This window comes from Eucalyptus grandis, chromosome 11 (assembly GCF_016545825.1).
Source record: "Eucalyptus grandis isolate ANBG69807.140 chromosome 11, ASM1654582v1, whole genome shotgun sequence".
In the NCBI taxonomy this organism is placed as follows: domain Eukaryota; kingdom Viridiplantae; phylum Streptophyta; class Magnoliopsida; order Myrtales; family Myrtaceae; genus Eucalyptus; species Eucalyptus grandis.
Window position 1 is genome coordinate 39,889,263 of NC_052622.1, and position 17,950 is coordinate 39,907,212.

The following is a 17,950-nucleotide window of genomic DNA, read 5'->3' on the forward strand; positions in this document are numbered from 1 at the left end:
TATTACCGTTGATTATTCACATTATGTAGTTTCCTCTAATCACATTTTCTTCATACAAACTAAAGCCAACCTCGATCAATCTTGTTAGAGGGGCGAAGCGAAGAGGAGCAAGATGCCCTTTTTCTATCTTTGGATTTGTTTTTCTTTGTATCCGTAAAGTATAATCGACACTAACGTGAGACTTTTAGTATCATTATCCCTTTTTTTCTTTTTGCTCTGAGGCAAACATGTGTAACCAATTCAGACAAAGCAGTCGCACAAACGTACATAGTTTTGATTGATTTTTCGATGTAATACCGCAATTTGTCCACTTACTTCTACTTGAAATTCATGAACATCCCTCTATTGTTTTTTCTCAAGCTAGTCTCTACACTTTTTTAAAAAAAAAAAAACATGGATTCATTGCTCATCTTTGCACCATTCCGGTAGTGGATTTTGTTGATGTAGGTGTTCATGAGTAGGATGTTTACAGGGATACATTCGGAAAGGCATAGCAATCTTTCAAATAGATCTAGAGGTCATTCGCGTCTTACCGGACTTCGACCACGCCACTCTCCCTCTCATATGCTACAGCCCTCGTCGGTGATTAGAGAGTACCCAGTCTACAACCATTGACGAAGGCGCGCAAGCATTTGAAACCCAAATTACCACTGCGACAAGGGTATCAAAACCACAAGCACCATGACCATTACAGTCACAGATTTTTGGGAGGAGATGAAATCCTTGCTCAAGACAGATCATCTTATGAATGCCCAAGCCTCCGGGCTGCGGCTAAACTCAACCTATCCCTTCATACTTGTCCATGTAGACGAAGGAAAAATGTAATCGCAAAACGCATTAGACCTTGGCTTTCACAGTCCAGTTGCTACCGTCAGTGGCACTAGCGCAAGGAAATCATAGTCTGATCAAAATTGGCTACATAGTTCATAAGATATCTGCCATTGTGTTGGACTGCGAAATTTCCCATAGAATTCTTACATGTAAATTTCCAACATGAAGCCAGGTATTTCTACTTACAAGAGCCATCGGCACACTTCGCCTCATCAACACCTCAAAATGGAGCGGAATCTTGGGATATAAAAGTACAACGGTCCGGAAATGATTCCATCCCAGCAGGAACAGGAACAAAAGTGAGGAGACAGGAGAGGAGAGAACCTATATTCACATAGAATATATAACTCAAAATCACATACCTCATTGTCGATCCGATTTTTAAAAATGGCTACCTTTTTAAGCAAGCTAACAATTGCTAGAAAGAGAACAAATACAAAATATACACGGTGCTCTAAACCCTAAATCTCTGCACTGCTAACAGGGAAAGGTGGTGGGCAGAAAGAAACGAATATTTTGAATCCTTAAAAACTTATATGCGCAGCGACCATATTGGACTAATCGCCAGCATGGCCCACAAGATCGTTGTCACTATCCAAGTGAGTCTACATTTGGTAAACCGGACTTCAAGCAGATCAGACCCACAATTACTGAGCATCCTTCAAGGACATAGCTGCGTCGGTTCTTCAGAATTTCGAAGACGCGGTGGAAGCCGTTAGGTTCCATACAGATCACCTTCTTCGTGCTGAATTCATATGAGCTTTGCTTTCATGCCTTATTCGATCTGCATACATGGGCAGGCGAATGATCTCGTTGATCTCACCCAGCAAGACTTCTTCTGTAATATTATCCTTTATGCTTCGCATCACCTGATTTCACATAGGCAGACACCTAATTCAGCAACTGACTAATTCAACTACCGGCAAAATATAGTAGTTGTTGTGAACATGGAAAGGACCTTTCTGTAGGTGTTAAATTCATTGGGAGTAGTTTTGTCTACCCGGATCCGCATACAGACCCACACTTGTTCATCACCATCCCAAGAACACTCGATTATCTTGCCAGAGTATGAAGAGGGATCAAGACCATCTGCAAGTTCAGACGCATGTATTAGACTATAATTATAGCAGCAAGGAGGATGACTCCAAATGGCAATCAGCAGCAGTACTATCTTCAACAAATGGCTAAACGATAATAGTAGAAACGCCAGATGGACACTCTTGAGAAAGAGAGAGAGAGAGAGAGAAGGGAAGGGGGGGGGAGGACGGGGATTTCCTTCCTAGACAAACTGCTAGTACTGTAGTCTGGTGACCACAGCCACTTATGACAGCAAGAATCCCAATAGTGAAAATGTTGAGTGGATAAACCAATCAATGCACGTGAGCTTAAATTAGAGTTCTACAGCAAAGACGATACGAATTGTCTTTCGGCCAATAATATATCAGACTTCAACAAAACGCATTCACAGCAGAGATCTTCAGACCATGCAAAATGGTAAAGGCCAAAGAAGAACATCCACAATAATTGCACCAGATACAGTGTCAAGCAGAACACCCAAAAGAAACTGCTTTCATATGGTTGACCTCTTTCAAAATGCTAAAGTGCACGAGAAGTCCAAGGCATGAGGACCAAAGCATAGTTTCTTGAAAGTTTTGTACACAAGAAACAAGGGTTCACTTCTGACCTCTGAATACAACTCGATTTCCTTCCATCAGCTTCTTCTTGCCTCGTTCAAACAGCGACAAAAGCTCATTTCCATCATCATCAACCTGGTAACAAACACCACATTAGATTAGTCACGTCCCCTAGGTTAAAAGAAGAAAGGTCTTCAAGCATGGCTAAGGATTAAGTGAGCACCTCAAACATAAAATCAACAGAGTTCATCTCAGGATACTTCCACTTCAAAAGACCTTCATGGGCGCGAGGAACATAAGGATCATCCCAACCCTAGCAGATGAGGACCGTCAGTGATAAACAATGCTCTAAACAAAAAAATATAGAAAACAATGCTCTAAATTAAAGATGTAGAAAACAATCAATCAATCAATATAGAGTTGCATTTCTTCATGAGCAAGGAGGAGCTTGTTCAGGCATAATCCCAATTTGAGTAATCACATATAGGGTTAACTTGATTCAAAGATACTATAACAGATAACAGCAGAATCCCCCTCCTGTGATCATAATACAATACACAAGAAAAAAGCTACAGCATCTATAATCTTCTTGGAAGCAAAAAAATAAATGTTCGGTATAATGGTTAAACAGAATACTGATCAGGGAGAAGATTCATCAGCGTCACAAGCAAATACCTGAAAAATAAGTCCATCTGCATCATGTGAAAGCTTTGGAATAAACTCCTTCAAAGCCTTGTCACAGTGGAAAGCAGCCAGAAATCCTTTCTTCTCACCTGACAATATGTGAAGCAGATAATCACCAACGCTACCATCAAAAGCTTAGAAAGTGGAGCATACAAACCAACATTAGACAGTCCTTTACCCTGAATGGTTCCAAGTCGTATCTGTAATGAGGATTCCTGCTTTGGTATATATTCTGACGCTCATGATTTCGAGGTTCAATCACTTCTTTCTCAATCAGTTTCCACCGCTCATGAAAAGGGCGCTACACCATGTTCAGGAACCATGTCACATTTTCTATTGAGTTCACAAAATAAAATATCACAAAGGAAAATGCATGCTCTAAAATTAGCAGAGTGGAGTGCAACCGGATAATTTGATAACTTTTCTGAGAGGACAAACTAAACATATGCTGCCTATTGGTCAATACTATACCATGAAGGTAGCCAAACAGGAAGGATATAGCCAGACAAATTACTAATGAGAAAGCACATAACAAAGTCAAAAGCAGTGTGTCATGCCACCAGACCAATCAATCAAATTTATACACGATTGTTACATAGGCCCAGCACAATCGATATTCTCTAACGAGGGGCAAGAACCTCAGCTAATTTTTTTCCGAGAATGAAGTGACATACATACTACCTCTACAACAGAAACGTGGTTTAATGCCATCAGATCATAAATTAGGTATCTCCTCTCCTGCTTCTGTGAGTCTGGCATAGTGTCAATGATCATCTCACCATCCAGTAGCGTATAGTGGTGATTTTTCTCGCCTGAACCCTTCAAAACCGAAGAATGTAATGTCAAACATGATGCATAATAACTTAACCCCCCAAAAAAAAAAAAAAAAAAACCCAACTGCTAAAAAAGAGAAGAATTAAAGGGTATGGAGATAGTTTCATACGTCTAATCTGCAAGGAAATCTCATCTGAACCCTTCTAACATTAAAGCTTCTATCGATCAGATAACATCCATCCATGGTTATTAGCATCATATAACGAGTTCCATCAGCCTTCCATGTTGCATAGTAGTACCCTGCCTTAGAAGTTGCAAATTCTCCTGCATGCAATTAAGCACATAATTCCTATCATGGACACCAACAACTTCAGCAAAGCAAAAGCTATGCCCATAGCTAGACATAGTGCCTTTATTGGCACTCAAAGCCAGACCGTTTCAAAAAGTATTAGAAATGAAAGAGCTATCAATACTGCCAGATTACGACCCAAAAAGAAGAGGAAAAAAGAAAATACATCTTCCAGATCAGTACTTCTAGGCAATTTTACATTGGTTTCAAAACACGCATCATTGGTTTATGGCTCATGATTAATGTTACATTGGTTTGCAGGAAATTGGTTTCTTCAAGTTCCTGCGTTTGTTTGAACAAAGAATCTAGGAAAATGATATGGCTCGACAGAAAACTCTAATTCATTACATGGAAAATGACATTTCCTTATTAAAACTAGAAATCATTTTCCCAAAAACACAAAAGAGTCATGTCACTTGCGATTCTTCCAGCTTCAGCCTCAGAAGTGCATCTTCTCCTCCCTCCCTCCCCTCTCCTCTCTCTCCTCTCCCCCCTCCCCCCCCTCTCTCTCTCTCTCTCTCCTCCCCGTCCCTCCCTCTCTGATTGTGAAAATTCTTGAAGATATCTGACTTAAAGTCAAGCAATGCAACAAAGTGCTCCAGAAAAGATAATTCACTACCTAACGAAAAACACAAATCAATTTTCTATTCCAAAAGACAGAAATACATATTTTTTTTAATGATGCCATACGTAGGGAAAACATCATCATCTCCCAAAAATGATTTCTTAGGAAATGTTTTCCAATTACGTCACATTTTCCTGAAAGAAAAGAAGCCTAGCTCTTTGCCCAAGTTTCCAGACTATTATCTTTCGCTGGGTACTTTTTGTGTGTGCACGCACGCACATGAGAAGAGAAAGAGAGAGAGAGAGAGAGAGAGAGAAAGAGAGATGAAGTAACACTTTCAGAAGAGAGATTTTCAGTGCACCTGTTTTTCTCCAAAGAAAGTGCCAGAATGCCTAATATTAATGCAAAAATTATCAATATGTAACTAAAGCACTAAATTTATTTTTGTATCTGTACTATCCAAACAGACTACTCTTGAAGGATCAAGCCCATTAGAGTAAAAAACCTATTTTACTATACTACATTTAGGCAGTTGTCTAACAGAAACGCAGCTTCTTTGATTAGTGAATGTTAATTTAAGCACTAGCCCAGAAAAAAAGAGTCACATTTCAAGATCATCAAAACTAATCCCACTGCACATTTTTTATCCCCAAAAATCATTTCTGGGAATCATTCTTCAAGTTTTAGACTGCATCGAGAGTTTTCAGAAAACTGCCCAACAGACCGCGACTGTTCAAAGAAAATGGACGAACATCAGCCAGACTATCTCCTAAACCAGATTATTTCTGACCTAATAGAATCAAGAATCCTTATAGCTGAGGCCACAATTTCCTCCATCAGTAACCTTGCGTCTCCTAAGCTTGAGAGTCTCCTACAACTTAAGCATGAGGAGCTATTCTCCCAGTTTGACCAGTTGAACTGTGATCTTGCTGCAGTTCACTTTCAGTTGAGATTTGACCCAGCTCAACCATCAAACAGATCAACAGGTGCAGATAGGCTCAGCAGGTTTTGGATTTCAATAAAAAATATCCGGAGTCAAGCCCCTAACCTCTCTTCAACAGAATGAAGATCCAACAATTAAGCCACGCTCCGCTCACTATTCTTTAATGTGTGCACCCATACTCATCAAGTTATGGCCAATGGGTCTGGATTCAACTTCCATTCTCTCTCCACCATCTTTTATTTTATGTCTATATTATTGACCTCAGCAGCTAACAACCCGGCAGTTCAACTATCTGAACTGTTTGACAAGCCACTATCTGAACTGTTTGACAAGCCAACTACTCCTTCCAGCAGGAGCAGGCGCTTTGACTAAACCACACTGGATTTAACTTAACTGATTTTACCAGTTTAAACAAATCATTTTTCTGACAACAACAGATCTAATATCTCAACTGCCATGCATACATTTTTAATGTGCAAAATGCAAGTGCACTTCTTCCTTAATTTGCGATAAATGAGACAAACATCCATTCAAGATAGCTTGTTTCTTCTTTCCAAATTTCTCATAGCAGAATACCCAGGGTGAGCGGGCAAAACAAAGAAAAACATAGATCAATGATCTAGGCAGAAGTTCCACTATTTGCGTAACCAACAGATATAGATTAACCCATTGTAAGCAAATATCCCTTACGCCACAATCAGCAATTGAGATATATTGATCTCCCATACTTGCCCTAATGGAGAACGCCCCCCATCCCACAAACCCAACTTAGCATATGAAACTGGGATAGGATTTGTGTGAGAATTCATGTTAAGAACTGCTGATGACTAATGTTCAAAGAAACACCATAATTACATCAGCAAATGTCCGAAGCAAATAGTGAATCTTTCCCATGCCTAATTGATTTTTCCAAAATTTTCATGCACTCCAGAATATAATCAAACCTGTTGAGGGAAACAGGATGGGATCCGAAATTGTGAGCCTCTCTTCCCTGAAATTATGAAAAAGCATCAATAGTGAGTAACATAGAGCTAAGACTTTACCTATTGCGTCACTCACGTTGTTTTCTTTTGTCTCTTTTTTGACTCATCATTTCCCATATTTATTAACATTGAAAATCATGCGATAAATGGAAGTTGGAGTGAGGGAGTCCAGCATGGAATTAATGAAGAGGAGTAAAAAGGGCATCTTACTAGCTAAACAAATCCCCGTACATCTGTATGTAAACAAGACAAAATGGGCCTATGGAGAAATAATAGAACAATTAAGATGACATCATCTACACAGCACATTGGCATAGGAGGGACAATTGAGTCTGACTACAATGGACGGGATGAGGTTTACTTTTATTATTACAGGAAGCATGACAAATTCACTCTAACATCTTTCAAGCAATCTAATCTGAACATTCACGCACTGTCTTCAAGGCTCAAAATAATGTACCCTTCACTCCAAAACTCATCCCACAAGGTTTTAGGAACCCGCAAGGTTCTAGAAGCACTGAATTATTTAATCTAATCTTCATCTTACAGCTTCAGCTTTTGAACACGTCGGCAATGGTAACACATCTTAATAGTTTCACGACAGCTGTTTAAATTACCTGAGCCCTTCATTATCATCCCTAAGTATATTATATCCCAATGCTTGTCATAGGCTAAATCTCAACCTATGTGTGAAGGGATGTTGGCCCATTTTCATATCCAACCCAGTCCACATAATAGCTTAAGCTTTTTTTAAAAGTTGATCATGATCAGACCATATCCACATAAGTAAATAAATGAGCTTGCAAAAGAAAAATCATAATAAATCATAGAATGATCTTCCCACCGCATTGAGCTTAAGAGTCTGATAGCAGAAACTCTTAAATCCATCACTCTGGTCCCTTGGTATTTCCTCGCCCAATAGATCATCATTTGTCATCGGTTTCTCAGTCTCGTGATTATCCTGAAATAAAAGGACTTGTTAAAAGTATTACAATGAAGTTAATTTCATTTTTCGAAAATCAATGTTAAAAAATCATATAGAGCAAGTAGATTAGAAACAAACCATACATATCTCAATCATTAAAAGAGCAATAAGGGGCACCTCATATAGAAGAGTCCACCGTCAGTCAAGAGAGAGAGACCCCAAAGGCAAAAAAGGACTGCCCATAGACAACACACCCATAGACACTTTAAACTTATCCAACCCTTTCGGAAGGGTCAATTTCATTTCTACCAATGGATGATTGCCAACATCAACCATACTGGTTTGAGATTTTTCCCATTATATGAAAGTCAACCTCTTATCCAGTATAATATCTCTCACACTGTCTTTACCATTCATGGCTCTCCATAAAATTAGCAATAAAAGCTTCGATGTATAGAAGAGATTACAATACTTAATTAATTTCCTACTCCTGCATGGTTGTTCCTATTACACGAGGACAGGTAAGATCATCCACCTTCTAAATTGCTGCAACATCTATTACTGACTTCAATTTTACTTCAGCAAAATGGGCCAAAAGAGTCGGGATAAACTGAAAAAAAGGGAGGAAAAGAAAAAAAGAGATGAAAAGGCTAACTAAAATGACATTCCAAAACAACATCCACTGTGAAAGCCCTTTCTTCCAAATACATAGGAAGGATCTGCCAGAAGACATACATCTGAACTTTATTCTATCTGATTTTCATGTGAAAATGTAAACACCCTCTCACAATTATCTGCATACTCTGAATTGACAGATGAAAGTTGCATCCGCAGTCAGTTTCCCCCCAGGAGTGTCAAACCACTGCACTTTTGCGACATCTCTAACCTTCACACTAAATGCTCGACAAGAATCTTATTAAGATCACCCACAAGACTGACAAGTGTGACAGCAACATGTCCCAATGGCAAAGATTTGAACTAAGAGCAACATATCGCAATGACAAAACATGACTGCAAAACTTAATGAAGAAACAAATGTCGAGATATGCTGGCAGCATGCATTAATGGAATATACTCATTTCAAATGATTCAGATGATGGTTCTCTTTTATGCTAACTAACAAAAGGATAAGGACCACACCAACAGCTCTAACGCTTGACAACATATTCTCTAACAAAGCCCACAAAAGTTTGTTAAAATGTGATCCAACATCTTTCATGCGCAGTGGATTTAAATTTAAGAAACAAAAGAGGAAGAAGAAAATAGGTCTAATGCTCAGTCCAGAAGAACCTTTCAATCTGCTAGTTTCTTGTACACATGCGTTCTCTAAAACTTTATCTAACATCCTAAGAACCGTTCCCTGCAGAAGTTTCATCTTGCAAAACCATAATACCAAAGATCAATACTATATGCTTCCAGTTCTTACATGCCGAGGAGCAGCTAAATTTCCATCGTCGTCTTCATCAGGCATAGCTTCACCATTAAGATCAAGATCAGAGGATCTCTTCCACTCTGGAGTGGGAGGACAAATGACCATTTCAGGCTTCCTCTCATGATAACATGTGTACAATGCCTCAATGTATTCAGGTTTGTAAATCCCAGGGGACGCGCATCAGAAAATATTTTTATGGCCTGCAGAATAAATAAAGCATAAGAAACCATTTCAAAAGCCCACATAAATGGAATTAGGATAGCTGTTACCACCTGGGTGACTGACATCGGCATGGATCTCATCAGATAATTGATGATCATGTATCCTGTACGATTATGACCATGCGTACAGTGGACGAAGATAAACTTCTTAGAATGTTTCTGGCGAGACAGAAATTGAATTACCTATGAAAGAATTGGGAAAAGGCAAGTTAGAACTAAATGACAGATAATTAACTGTCATGAGGGAAATTCCTTTCACCAAATTAGATTCATGGTGCAAATGATCCCTAAGCAAAATCTTACACAGCCTGCTCAGTTGAAATACAAGAAATATGATCAACACAAAGCTCATTAATAAAATGCCAACAAAACCCAGCTTGCCATAAATGTCCTCCAAGGGTAGTCATTGTCATTGGCCAACAACAGGATATCAAAACGCTTTCGTTTCTTACTTTCCATCATTACAAAACCACCTATAAGAGCCATTCAAAAGTTTTCCTTTATCCATCTTTTAGCCAGTTTATGCCAGTATGATTAATTACAAAAAGGACTATACAACTGAAAAACTTGAAAGTCGATAATACTTCTCCAGTGACTTGTAATCATTCACTTGGTAGATTCATCTCAAAGAATATAGGTGACAACAGCAAGAACATCCACAACAACAAAAACCAAGCCTTATTCAACCAAGTGGTGTCGGCCCTTTAACCTCATTGCACTTGATTCTATATTAAGTCTTCCCTACAATCTAAATGCTCCATATTTGTTGTTATCCTCTCCTTCTAAATTCTATGTGCTCTTATTTTACCCCTTCTAACCTGTGTATCCATCACTTATCTGCTCTACTGACAACTTCTACAATATTGCTCCACTTTGATCTCATTAGATCCTCCAAAGTACCTGGGCTAAAACAAAATCAAGAACAAGACAACCTAAGCAAATATCGCCGGAATACTATCACTTTGGGAAACGATGCTAAGACCCATGACATCATCATGTCCAATAAGGAAAACCAGAAGCTCGTCCCCCAATTTTATCCACCCCAACCACCTATCTAAGAAGAAACATACCTCAAACACGAATTCATTTACAGCTGCAGGTTCTGGAACCTCAAGCCGCCCAACACATCGAATCTGGACCCAAAATTTAAATTTTAGATAAGGAAAACTTCGTCGGTTCGCAAACATATTGGTAACCACAGGCTTCAAGCTTCAGGCCGATACCTACCTTGACATACTTAATACCATCTTTCTTCAAATCTGCTGGGGAATAATACCTTGTGGAATTCGTCAAGTCAATCACCAAGCCAATCTGTAAAATCAACAAAAGAAGTTTAGATATCTAAAAGTCTGAACAAGTTAAGATAACAACCCCCATATAGGTCTTTATCTACATTAACAAAGAGAGGAACATAAAATGAAATGGCAGATAGGTTTTTCCATGCTCCGTCACTTCACTCAAAACAAATTGTTACTCCACATCATGAATAAATTGAGTATATGACTTATTGCACATACATAACTCTCTTAATTTTTTCCCCTTTTATTTGTCGATAAACAGAGTTAGCAATATTTCCTTTGACTTGGACTTGACTTTTTCTTCAAGGCCCATCCGAGACACTGCAGATATTTAACCACTTTTTGTGAATTTTTCAATGTTGTACTCTTAGCCCTATGTTAAGGAAAGAGAAAATTAAAGTAGGCTCCAAATAAGTAGCATGTCAAACATCTCACCACTCTGACCCAATAAAAAACAAATAAAAAATAAATAAAAATAAAAAAATAAAATCTCACGGCGTTCTGATATATCAGAAACTCAACAATCATGAATTGAAATCGGCATGTGTATTTATTAATAATGCAATGGTCATGCACACAAGATACCTTTCCATGCTTCATTTGTCACAGATGCTGTGAACATAATAAACCCACAATCGGTATTCCAATAATTCTTCCCTTTCAATGACTCAGTTTGCAAAGTCAACTAGATATGTAGTGGATAATCCAATTACTGTAAAGCTTGAAATGCATTGTCAACATAAGTTTTCTACCCGTTATTTGTAAAAAGAAATTGCACTTACTACATGAAAATCATACTCATATACTTCTTCAATGGAAATAAATCCTCAAAAATCCAAATGGTCAGATCAGCTGTATGCCATGGATAAAGCCAAAGCCTCAAAAGTAGAATCCTAGTTTTTGCAGTCATACGTTTTACAGCATGAATCATATTCTGGTACAAGTGTTTCACAAAACGAAGTAAAATGACAATGGTCAATGAAGACCTGAACAGCATGGAAATCTGCAACCACGTCCCCCAGCCCCCACACCAAAAAAAAAAAAAAATCCAAAAAATAGCACCAAAAACAAAAAGAAGTTTCTATTGCATAATGGATGCCATAATATCATAAAGGAGTATGCAGTGTGAATGGAGTCAAAGCCAGCCACTTACTTTTCTTCCTAAAACTCTTTGTTGATGTAGAACTTGCTTGAACGAATATCTTTTACCAGGAGGTATGTCAAAGCCATCACCAAGTGGCGTCTTTGAAGGAATTAAGCAAAATATCTCTTGACCATACGCTGGGCAGTCTAACCAACCTATAAGACCAAAAGACACCAATAAAGTGCTGCTCGGGTGGATAAAGCCAATTGTTAAAATTGAAAGAGAAAGCATCCACTTTCGAACAGAATGAAGATATTGCAATTCCTACCCAAATACCCCATTCAGTTTGACTCCTATTAACATATGAGAGAAAACAATAGATGAGAACTAAAGGAAATTGCTTATGCTCCCCAATCTTTGACAATCAAGGCATATAGGTTCCCTCAGGCCAATCTGATTTCCCTGATGTCCACTCAAGCAACAAAGTAAATTAGAACTGTCCAGGGAACCAATGGAGGGAATGAGATGCACTTTCACAAGCAATAATTCAATAATTGACCCCAAAATTTTTGCAAACACATAATATAAATTTTCGAGACACTTATTATTGGACAGCAGCATTAGCATCAGGATCTCCTCTCATCAACAACGTATAATAAGATTACAGAGTGCTGGAAACAAAGTGAACTTTCATGTCCCAAAAACCTAACAGACCCAAAATAACCACGGTTGTGAAAAGAAATTACAGAGACTAGTTAGAGAAAGATTGTATCATGCATAGGAGCAATTCAAAACTTTTACATCATAATTCCATCAATGAATCAACTAGTTTTTGTATGTGACCAAGGTGTACAGGAACAATCTGAGGCGAAGGTATAGATAGAGCTAAGGAACATCTGTTAAAGAAAAGCGGCTTCATAAGTTTCCTCTAGAAATGAAAAAGGAATTGAATCCTTTCCAGTCCAAGACTAGGGGGCACAATGGACCCACCAAGTGAATGACAACAGCCGACATTCTAGCCGAATACACACTCTCTGATTTCGCAGCTCCACAATGAACCACAATTTGATTGGTCTTTCTCCCTTCACCATTTATATTTGATGATAGACCCCAAGGTATCAATTAATTCCATAAAGAGCCCCATTGGCCACTTTCTGCTTAGTCACCGATAACAGGCAGTAGTGGATATGATATTTTGAGAGGTTTAACAAAGGCTCCACTAAACTAGCACCTGATAAAAAGCCTTCTCATGGCCACTAATTTCTGTTTGGTCACTCATTGCAAGTAGAAGAACAAATAAAATTCGCAAGTCTAAGCAAAAGAATGCCCCTTAGCTCAAAGTCCTAAGACAAAGCAGCTCCAATTCAAAAAGAGAAATCAATTCTTCCAGAGGGCATATTGGGTACCTTCTGGACTAAATTGGATATTCTCCGTATGCAATCACAACCATTTCTGAAAAGAGACGACACTGGGACCCACTAGGACCCACGAGGAAAAAAAAAAGGGTTCAGGCTACAATTGGAGTACACAAAATTCCTCAGGGATTACATAAAAAAGTTTCCTCATTCCATGTATATAGTGGCCTTGTTGTTATAGCAAGCTCATCAAGAGGCAAGGGGAAGAGAAACTACAATACACGAAAAAAATCAAATGGGAAAAAAATTGCATATATCCATTACTTCATTTCAAAGTCATGTGCAGCATAAAAAATTCTCTAACCAAAAAGGGCAAAATTTAGCTTTCAAAATTACAACTAGAATCTCCTACAGCCACTAGATTGAGTTCAGTGAGTTTTCGGTTTTCCGGAAACCATTTCTTATTCATAAGACTTATAAATATTAATCTCATTGTCCTAACAATCTCTTGCTTTTTTCCGTTAATGACAGAGCACTGTTTGCAGAACTTTTGCAACATGAACCTCGTAATTGAATGATGAACATTGTAATAACAATTCAGAGTCCACTGTTGACATGACCAAATTGAAGATTTCACGTAGATCAGACCACAAATTGTCTTTCTCAGGCAGTCAACAATGTCTGACCGCCAAGACAGTTAAATGTTGTCTGCCAAAACGCGTTACCTTGCTCAAATTACCACTAGCTGCTTGGTCCAGTGGCAAGGGGAGGAAGATGTCCAGTGCTTAACTCCCAGAAATTGCAAAAGTGAGAGAGTAACAGTGTAAATAGAACATAGGATAGGATACACACACACGCATGCCAAAAAAAATAAAAATTGTCCTTGTTCAAAGCACAAAGTGAAACTAAATGTTCACAGAATTTGTGAGGCAATTAGTCCAATATACTAAGAAATAAACTCATAACCCCCGTAAAGAGTTCCATAGCCTACCCTTCTCTCACCTTAGTGATTGAACAAAACTGAATTAGTTGTACTTCAAGGCTATTATACTCCCCAGATCTTTCTGACTTAACCCACAAGCCAAAAGCTGAGGACTTTTGCCAGCTAATTAAAAAATGTACCATGAACGATTTCAACCCTGAGGAAATGGTTTGGCCAAAGTAAAGTAAACCATCTCTAGCTTTCTCTCATCCTACATTTTGCATCATCTACTTTTTAAAAATAAACTATGCGCCCGGAAATTTCAAAATAGAACACTTCACACATTTAAGTCTCAGAAACCACAAAATAGAAAACCCAGTGTAATTTTTTTTCTAAAAGGACAGAGACTGCAAAGTGCAGAATTTCGAAATAGAAAATCGAAGATCCAAAATGTAATTGAGAGGATGATTGTGAATGCTTTCATGATTCTACCAGTAGTTCAAAACCCAGACACATCTATAGGACTTTAAGGAAAGAAAAAGATCCCCCGGAGCAGAGTCATTCAGAAAATTGTTTTACAGTGAGGTTACGCTTCACTGAAACAATTTTTTTCTTCTGGGGATTTCATTTAAAGGTTGGTCCCATGACTTTGACTGCTCCGTAACTGAACAACGTCATTCATTAGTTCACAGTAGCTACTTGCAGGACTTCCTGAAATTGGTCAGGCTACACTCTCACGTTTGTTCAAGTCAAAGTTCCAATAACAATACACATAATGCGCATGTCTATCCCATGACACATTACACAGTGACTTCACCTAATAAATTGCAGACTCATTTGAGACCTACAAATATCAGGGCTATTTTGTGAAACATAGCTTTGGACACTCAAAAGTCCTTTAACTAAAATTTTGGTGTCTGGTATGATTGTTGCAAGACTCTTTGAACACAGAGCTGCCTTTAAGTCCAATTACCATTTCTCACTAAATAACTTTGGGATTACAAAGCTGCTTTTCAAAGTTCTCCCAAATTCACCCTATATTAGTTTGTACATTACAAGTAATATTTCAATCTGCACATGACTAAAATTGTTGATATGGGTCAAAAGTTATCTCAGGATTCATGACTTTGTCTTATCATAAGAAAGATCATAAACTAACAATAGGTTCTATACTAAAGTCAAATCAGTTACTTACTAATCAAAGAGAGAGAAATCAGGCTACATGCATATAAAACAGAATTCAAATTATGCCAAGATAGAAATAACTAAAATATTTAAGTAAAAACAAAACACTAAATGACCAGTGGGATGGTGCTCAAATCCCAAGAGATAATAGTACTTTCAAGATAAATGAGTGATTAGTCTCACAAATTGCTCGTCCTAACAGATGAAACCCAGTTCCCTTCTTGCGCATTCAAATGCATGCAAACTTCTGAAGACACGAAGTATCTTGTAATCAGGAAAACAACACAAGCCACCCTATGTCAAAAGCTACTATCCAATTATCAAGTTCAGAAGCCAAAGAAATAAAGAAACCAGATCACTAAATGAATTTTGGCCCCTGGTGCTACCATATCTCGGAAGAACAAGCATAACAGCTCAAACGCAATCCCCATACATCCCAATGCAACATCACAAGTGAAAGCATTGTCACAGATATATGATATAGAAAGATACAAATAAAGTGGCACTAGAAAATACCATGTGGAACATTAGATCCTCTATGATTATTATTCATGTGTCTCGTCTGATGAAACTGATCATATGAAGAACGCTGAGAGACAGTCATTGTTCTTTCATCTGAGCGTTCTCTCCTCAATCTCTTGCGCCTTTCATCACGTTCCTGCCATAAAAAGGATGTTATTCTTCACTGCACAAACTACAATTTCAAGCCATAAATTTGAATTAGACATATTTGATAGCATATATGCACTCAACATCTGCATTTTCTATCCTTTTTCTTTTTTGGCATTAATAATTTTAATGAAAAAAAGAAAGAACTAGTTCATGCAGACTGACAACTGGAACAGAGTTAAAATTGGAAGCTGATCCGCTGCTCTCATTATCTCACGCCATCATCTAATTAAAGTTTCCGCGGGCATATTAGAAGCCTAAGTGACTATGCTGATAAAATTTCAGCATAATTTTGTAGAGGATTATGCTGCTTAGTACAATAGCATTGTCATGTTTAGAAGCCGAAGTGCACAAACTTGCTTGATCGACAAAGCACACTGCATATTATTAGTTTCCAAAGCACCAAAAGCATAAGAATTAGGAAAGATAATAAAACTTCCACTCCAAATACCTGCGTTACCTAACAACAAGCTAGCTCTGGAAAATACAAACTTTTGCATAACCGTACCATGGGAAAAGGGAAGAATTCAGAGGAGAATTAAATCAGATTAAACATGCCGAAACACAATCTGCAGAGAGGGAATGACAAAAGAGAGAATTAGTAAGCACCCGGTTGGCAATATCAAGGGCGGACTCATTGCGCTCCGTTTGTGCGCCATACTCCTCCACAACATGCCTATCGAAACTTTCTTCATCCTCTTCGGGCAAGGCATTTAAGTCCATCGCAACAATCATTCAGTAGAAAGAAATCGCATTGCCGCAGTAGACCCTTCCCTGAAGGATCTAATTTCTCCTGTAAGAGCTCCCCACTTCAGCAACCAGGAACTGCAAGCCCGTGACAAGAAAAGATCAAAATTTTGTAAACTTAGCTTAAGCAGCAGCATCAGAAAGTATGCAAACGAGTAGCCTACTTATTATTGAAATGAAAACCCATGATTAAGCATCCTGGACATATTCCAAGCAAACTGCCCAAAGAAAAAAAAAACAAAATAAATAAATAAATACCCACACACAAAGGGAAATGCCCCCAAACAATTAGATGGATCCCAGCACGAAGTCATAGCACCAGGAGAAAACAGGAAGCCGTCCTTAGACGGCAAAGGCGTGCCCAGTGGTTATTTCGAAACGAAGGGGAGAAAAGGCAGAAACTTGCACGAGAAAACAGAGGAAGAAATTCGCTTCACTCGCGACCCAACATTCGAGAGAAAAAAAAAAAACACTTCACCAATCCACTAACTCCCTCCCCCACGCACGCACACGCTGCCGCCGCTGCCGAGCAGTTCGCACAGCGACACTCGAAAAGAACGGAAAACCTAAAAATCGCTCCTTCCCACCCGCCCCCGCGCGGAATCACTGACAACCGAGGTCCCCCGGCAAGCCAAAGACGCCGTCAAACCAAAAAAAAAAAGAGAGAGCGAAAAACCTAAAGCCCAAAAGCGCAGAGCAGACAAATCCACCGACGGAAGAGGCGAAGGGGGACGAGGAGCACGAACCTCGGAGAGGCAAATCAACGCCGAATTGCAGAGGCGAACCGCCGGCTTCGCGGAGGAAAGGCGGAGTCTCGCACGATCATTTGGGGGGAGCAGCGACGTCGCGCAAACCCTACAATGACAGGTGGAGGCCGAGGCGCTAGAGAGAGAAAGAAGAGAGAGAGGGGGGAGGGGGAGAAGTCGAGGTTCGAAAACCTAGGAGAGAGAAAGGAAGGGAAGGGCGGGGGAGGGAAGGGGGAAGGGGGAGGGGGAGGGTTTTAGAAGCTGAGATTCAGTAATCAATCGACGTCGATGGAAAGGGAAGACGCAACAGAAGGAGAGAGACAGATTTTTGCAGTTCGCGACGGGAGGAGGGATCGTTCGTATTGGATCCACGACATTATAAATAGGCACGCAATTCATAGAGAGAGAGAGGGAGAGAGAGATGGCGAAAATAAAAAGAAAAAGATAATAAAAATGAAAAGAGAGAAATACGATATAAGACAACTCAAGTTTTTTTTTTTTTTTTTTAATGTTTTTGGGTCGAAAGACAACAACTTGAGTTTTAAGTCGCTGGAGGTGAAGAGGGGAGGAGACACCACGGGCCGGTGTCTTTACGGGAATCGA

At 39.0% G+C, this 17,950-nt stretch overlaps 1 protein-coding gene across 1 annotated transcript; it reads right to left on the reverse strand.

Annotated features, from left to right (window-relative positions):
• Positions 1–1,146: 1,146 nt before the first annotated feature.
• LOC120285921 (mRNA-capping enzyme-like) lies at positions 1,147–17,521 on the reverse strand. The gene is given in 22 exon segments (XM_039304929.1): positions 1,147–1,700; positions 1,790–1,920; positions 2,516–2,600; positions 2,689–2,778; positions 3,141–3,196; positions 3,199–3,238; positions 3,328–3,450; positions 3,831–3,968; positions 4,093–4,223; positions 4,226–4,247; position 5,310; positions 6,725–6,771; positions 7,608–7,724; positions 9,115–9,293; positions 9,296–9,320; positions 9,393–9,524; positions 10,412–10,474; positions 10,569–10,652; positions 11,793–11,938; positions 15,702–15,843; positions 16,464–16,679; positions 17,348–17,521. Coding segments are annotated over 21 exon segments (2,016 nt in total). The 5' UTR covers positions 16,590–16,679; positions 17,348–17,521; the 3' UTR covers positions 1,147–1,562.
• Between the last annotated feature and the right edge of the window lie 429 nt (positions 17,522–17,950).